Source organism: Bison bison, unplaced genomic scaffold (genome assembly GCF_000754665.1).
Source record: "Bison bison bison isolate TAMUID 2011002044 unplaced genomic scaffold, Bison_UMD1.0 scf7180017864064, whole genome shotgun sequence".
In the NCBI taxonomy this organism is placed as follows: Eukaryota; Metazoa; Chordata; class Mammalia; order Artiodactyla; family Bovidae; genus Bison; species Bison bison.
In genome coordinates, this window is record NW_011494636.1 from 1,864,653 (window position 1) to 1,870,984 (window position 6,332).

Sequence of the window (6,332 nt, forward strand, 5' to 3'; positions counted from 1 at the left end):
CCGCAGTTGGCGCTGCTCACGGTGACCCAGGTAATTGCCTGAAGGGCCGACCTCCCACCTGGTCTTGTTGCCAGGACACCTTCTCCGCCTTCTGGCCGGGGTTGGTTAGGGTTACGCCGCGACTTCCGAAGCCCAGTTGGGCCGAGGGGAGAAGCAGCAGCGGCCGGGCAGTGCAGGCAGGTGAAAGTCGAGGAAGCTGCCTTGACTCTGTGCGGGAGACCTAGGGGAATGAAGAGGAAACACATGACTGGAGAATGGCCCAGGAATGGGCCTCTGATGCGCTTGCATGCGGGGAAACTAGACAGACACCTGGGAGAAAGTGCTGCCACAGGGTGTAGCCTTTTTAACCACTCGGGGAGGGAGGGGGGAAACACCATCCGGTGGAGATGCAAGTATTGGGAGAGAAGAGAACTCTGTAGGATGGAAATGGTAACCGTGTTTTGGTTTTTTTTTTTTCCAGTGAGCCTCAAACACTTTTAAAAATGAGTATCCAGAAAATCAAGTCAATTAAAACCCTAGTCAAATGACAATTTTAACTAAAAGATTGTCATTTCTTACAATTTCCTGGGAGTACTGTAGGTGTAAATTTTTTTTTTTTTTAATCTATTTCTGTGCTACTTTCTACAAGCCAGCCCCAGCATGTAAGCATGCTCCAATGTTGGATGGGGGTGATGAATCAAGAGTCAACCTGCTTGGATAGTTAGGGAGTTTGGGATGGTCATGTACACGCTGCTGTATTTAAAATAGATAACCAACAAGGACCTTTGTACAGCACATGGAACTCTGCTCAATGTTATGTGCCTGCCTGGATGGGAGGGGTACTTGGGGGAGAACGGATACATGTATATATATGACTGAAGAGCTTCACTGTTCACCTATAACTACCACAACATGGTTAATCGGCTGTACTCCCATACAAAGTAAAAAGTTTAAAGTTTGGAAAAATAAGAGTCAACCTTCTTAAGTACTACCATTAAGAACTCACTGAAGTCTCTGTCTCTTGCAGGGTAGACTGACAATTCCTGTATCTGAGGGTGGACCACCGGGTGTGTGGTGACATGGCCCAGGGGAATAATTATGGACAGACCAGCAATGGGGTGGCAGATGAATCACCCAACATGCTGGTATACAGAAAGGTAAGGATTTCTTCACTTTTCTGGAAAAAAGGAAACTTCTGGCTTCTTTGAATTTTTCTTTCCCCCCCTCAGATCAGAGTATCTATCAGTTTTGTGACCTTAAAAATTCTCCAAATCCTTAATGACTGCATACTGTACTTGAGGATGAGCTGACATTCTCAAGTAATGCATATGTATAGAGACATAGTGAAGTACACGAGGCTACTGATACTCTGTTCTCACACTTTCTCTGTGGATCCTACATGGATGAAGCTGTAGTCAGCAGCAGCAGCAGCAAATTTGGACATCCCACATATTTTGTTTGTCACATACAGGATTTTATAGTATCTGTAATAGTTTTTAAAAGCTTTTTCTAATACTCTTCCTAAGCTTTTGGGTTGTAATGATCATACAGATGTATAACATTTTAGAAATGAATGAAGACTACATTGCATTCCTGGGGCAAGAGTGAATGTGGCTATGTATGTATGGGTGATTTAATAATTTTGCTTCAACTAAATAATTCCAGTTTCTTTTTTTAAATCTTAGCTTAAGGAATTTTTTACTTTGTGTTATTTTTATAATTTTACTTATGGGTATTTATGTTCTAGTGCCATATGCCCATTAAATAAGTCTTTATATTTTAGAAGCTTTTTTTCCCTCCAAACTGATCTGACAGCTTTATGCATTTTATAATGATGCTGTCAACACCAAATTTCTAGATATTGAGCCACCATAATAAAGATGTATTTGAATAGTGTATGTGCTTCAGAGTGGTTGCTTAGGTAAATTCTGGTTAGAATCAATAATCTTACTAAAATTAAGGAAGCAGCATTCTTCATTTAAATTCTGGTACAGAAGTTACTGCATTTTCTGGGGGATTATTTTTCTTTAGCACATTATTTGTAGTGCTTATTGGGGTAGGATTTCTTTAGTTAACACTAGCAGTGGTAAAAAGGAAATTGGGCCTGGAAAACCAAGAAGACTGTTAAAGATTTTAATTAGTGTGAGCCCAGTGAAGAGTCTAGGATGAGTTTACTAGAGGATCAGAACTGGTTATGGAGAAAGATGAAATGCTTTCCACCTTGACCTGTACTAAATCCAGACTTTCCTTCATTGTGGCCCAATGTCATTAACAGGTGCTGATGATACGTGTTTGCGGAAATCTTGTTATTGTTTCTATGTGAATATGCATGGATATCCTGACGGTGCTAATCTTGTAGACTGTAGTATGTTGTGTACCTGTAAATGCAGGTGTGTGTGTGTGTGTGTGTGTGACAGCACAGTAAAACTTTTTCTTCACAGGGAACAAAATTGCCTATTTTAGTCTTAAAGCATCCCGACTGGATAAATCAAGGGAATAATCCCCTTGAGCTTAATTATTACTATTCTATTCCTATACTGATTGAAATTATTGGATATTTGCCCATTCTATATAAATTCAGTTAGGAGAAGACCTATTTTGGGGCAAGTTACGTGTTTCTAAAGAAGTTGTAATATTCCTTATTTTTTTGTATGACTTTGAATATTGTAATATGAAAGATATGAGAATTGTAAATTCTATCTTGTAGGTTTGTGCAGTGTTGAGAGTTGGACTTTTGTAAAATTACTAAGTTAGCTATTTTTGTTAGGTCAAACACTGTATTCTCCATTTCTCTATAAATGATCCGAGGCTGAATTGATTGGACACTTAACAGTTATCTTGATTAGAAATAAACAATATGATATCAATCTGTGTGTCTCATTTAGTCAGTTATCATGAGAATAAGTGAAAACTGAGGCTAGGAGTTTTATAGATAGTTATTGGATTATTTAGTGTACCTAAGGTTCGTACTGCTAATTTTGAAACATTAAGTTGTTGTTTAGTATCAAACTGTCATTATGGTTACTTAAAAGTGAACAGGCTATGATGACTTCATAGCCTGGGGAGAGAATGTAATTATTTTTCATTCTTTTAAGCCTTGCTGTTCTGTTGTGTAAGCTTGGAACCGCTTGTGCTACTTCTTTTGCCCTCCTTTGTTTAGGGTAGTGACACATATAATTAATTTCTAGAAAAGATTTCCCTGAGAAATCCTTATTAGAAAAATGTAACTCCAGTAAATTTTACTCATATTGCTTAATTATGGGTTGCTTGTCTATCCTTTTATTTTCTGAATGTATATATTTTTTGTTTTTGTTTGTGACACAAATAATAATATTAATACATAAATACCAGATAATTTATATAAAGAAACACAATGTTCTTGGTTATCATTTGCTGGTTACCAAGTCTCATGGTCTGTCTCTGTAGGCAGATATACATCATGACATCATGTGACCATTTAACTTCTGTTTTTTTGTATCTTATGTGGGCTTTGACATTTAATATCTTCTCAGTAGAGACAAAATTTTAATGTGAAGAACAGCAGAGTAGTTGGAGGAGGGTTGTAGGTTAACTTCATGTATTAGAATATTTCAACTGGTGGACTTGCATAAAAGAATAAGTGACATGTTACAAATGCTTAATCAAAGGTAAGGAAAGAATTTCAACCTCACAGTGCCTTGCTTAGTATCAGTGAGGAGAATGCTTGGGGAAATTGCTGTTTTATTGATTTATGCCAATTTTCCACTTCTGGTTAATTGTGGAAACATAGCATTTAAAGTGGGCTCTGAACTAGAAGTGTTCATGGTGTTCTCACTATTTCCCCTCCCTGCAAGCCGCCCAGGATTCAGATGGCTTATACCTACTAAAGATATGCATGCACTAATTCCGTGTTCTCTTGGTAAGTTATGTATGAGGTTTAGGAACGTTCTCGTGTGGGATAGGAAACAGTGAATGGTTGTCAAAGTGGAATACACAAAAGAGCTGGGGTTTGTGAATTTCTTGTGTTGGTCTGATGTCCCTCCACTATGATTGCCCTCATACGGATTATTGTGGTTCCTGCAAATAATGGGAACATTCCAGGAATCTTTTTTTCCATGGAGAATTCCTTTGTGATATTATGGGGAAAATGTACAATGGGTAGAACTATGATCTTCCAGGTAGAGTGAGTGCTACCTTTGTAAAAGCTGCAGGCATTACTAACACTGTTACTGACCAGGGTTCTTGGACTCCTTAATCAATAGAAATTGATAAGATTCCAGATGAGAAATTCAGGCAAGATTTTATTGGCTTTAAGGCTTTATTGCTTACTCCCCGAGGTGGAGCAAGGTAGCCCATTAAATGGGATGAGGGTAAGGATGAACGTGTGGTTTAGACCGGACAGATGCCTTGGGTGGTCTGCCAGCCCCCTTGGTGGGGCTGTGTGCAGGGATCATGCACAGTACCCGGGATGCCTCAGAAGTGGCAGCTGGGTTTTTGGTCTTTTTGTATCTTGTTCATAATTTGCCAACTGCATATGTACGCAGTTATTTTTAGTGTCTTACAGTTTCTTTATATTCTGTTGCTTGAGATGAGCAGATGAAGAGATGTGCAGGTGCAAGCATTACAACAAAGGGTCCCAGGTCCCAGGCCCAGCCTGTCTCAACACTGCTTCACAATCAGGGTTGGTACCTGCAAATCAGTCTCGGATATTTGCTGGTACCTTTTTGACTTAATATGAGGACTCTTTGTAGGCTTCGTTTGATAGCAGAGGTACATTTTAAAAAATCATATGGACAAAATATTATCCTTAGCAATTTTTCAATTTATAATGTTGCTTTTTCCACAAGCAAGTGATGAAACTAGAGTGGTTATGTCATTTTATATATATGAAAACATTAACAAATGTATAAAATGTGAGGCTTAACCACTTTTAGTAGTGGGGCTTCCTAAGTTCCCTTCGGTAGGCCTTAACTAGAATGGAATAGAAATAAATCAACTTCCTGAAGAAGAGACCCACCTAGCTCCAACTCACCCTGGATTCAGACTAGCTTCTTGAAATGTATGTAGAGGTTTGACTCACATGTCAAACACTGCTCTCTTTCTTGGTCTTCTCATTCCTGGGGTACTGGCTGTGAAGGATTGCTGAGCTAGAACCCGAGATGATAGGGAGACACATTCTAAATTTGGTGTCTGGCCAGTATGCTGCCCACCAGACAGCATACATCACTTTTCATCCAGAAGCTGACATTCCTACACTCGAAAAACAAAATATCTAGGGCACCTTGTGGGCCAGTATTTCAAATTGGCTGGCATGCTGGCTTCATACTAGCAGGAATGTTCAGAATGACCAATAATTTCTGGTGTTATTGCAACAACCATTTATGCTCCAGCTGTCAGAAAAGAAAAGGAAAATATTTTCCTCATTCACTGTTTTAGTGGAATGAACACATCTTTTGGAAAGAGCAAATGTATAAAGTTCACGATACCTCTCCCCTCCACAAGCACCCTGACCTTTTTCCTCACCCATTCTCTCTTCCCTTCCTCTCTCTTTGTTGTCCATCTAGCCACTCTCTTTCCATTTGTTTCTTCCTTTTAACTTTTCTTTTCAAAAAAGACCTAAGGGTGAAGATATAATTTTCCCTAAGATGCTGCTCATTTTAATTGTGAAACAGAAAGTTATGTTTTGGAGGTGAGAGCAGGTACCAGCCTTGTTTTGACTACCTCTTAGGCACAGACACTCAGATGGGTGCTTTTAAACTTGGTATCATATTGTGGTTGTGGCAAAGGGTTAGTCTTGAAGGACACAATTCAGTTCAGTCGCTCAGTCGTGTCTGAGTCTATGTGACCCCATGGACTGGCTTCCCTGTCCATCACCAACTCCCAGGGCTTGCTCAAACTCATGTTGGTTGAGTTGGTGATGCCATCCAACCATCTGATCTTCTGTCATCCCCTTCTCCTCCTGCCTTCAATCTTTCCCAGAATCAGGGTCTTTTCCAATGAGTCAGTTCTTAGCATCGGTGGCCAAAGTACTGCAGCTTCAGCTTCAGTGTCAGTCCTTCCAGTGAATATTCAGGACTGATTTCCTTTAGGATTGCCTCGTTTGATCTCCTTGCAGTCCAAAGGACTCTCAAGAGTCTTCTCCAACACCACAGTTCAAAAGCATCAGTTCTTTGGTGCTCAGCTTTCTTTATATGTGACTATTGGAAAAACCATAGCTTTGGTTAGCTGGACCTTTGCTGGCAGTATCTCTGTATTTTAATATGCTGTCTCGGTTGGTTATAATTTTTCTTCCAAGGAGCAAGCGTTTTATAATTTCATGGCTGTAGTCACCATTTGCAGTGATTTTGGAGTCCAAGAAAATAAAGTCTGCCACT

At 39.6% G+C, this 6,332-nt stretch overlaps 1 protein-coding gene across 1 annotated transcript in view; it reads left to right on the forward strand.

Moving 5' to 3' along the window:
- Positions 1-6,332, forward strand: part of RGS7 (regulator of G-protein signaling 7) — a 489,491-nt gene that overhangs the window by 383 nt on the left and 482,776 nt on the right. Inside the window, exon 2 of the mRNA XM_010836687.1 lies at positions 1,009-1,136. Within this exon, the coding sequence (XP_010834989.1) occupies positions 1,059-1,136 (78 nt within the window). The 5' untranslated portion in view covers positions 1,009-1,058. The remainder of the gene's footprint in view (positions 1-1,008; positions 1,137-6,332) is intronic.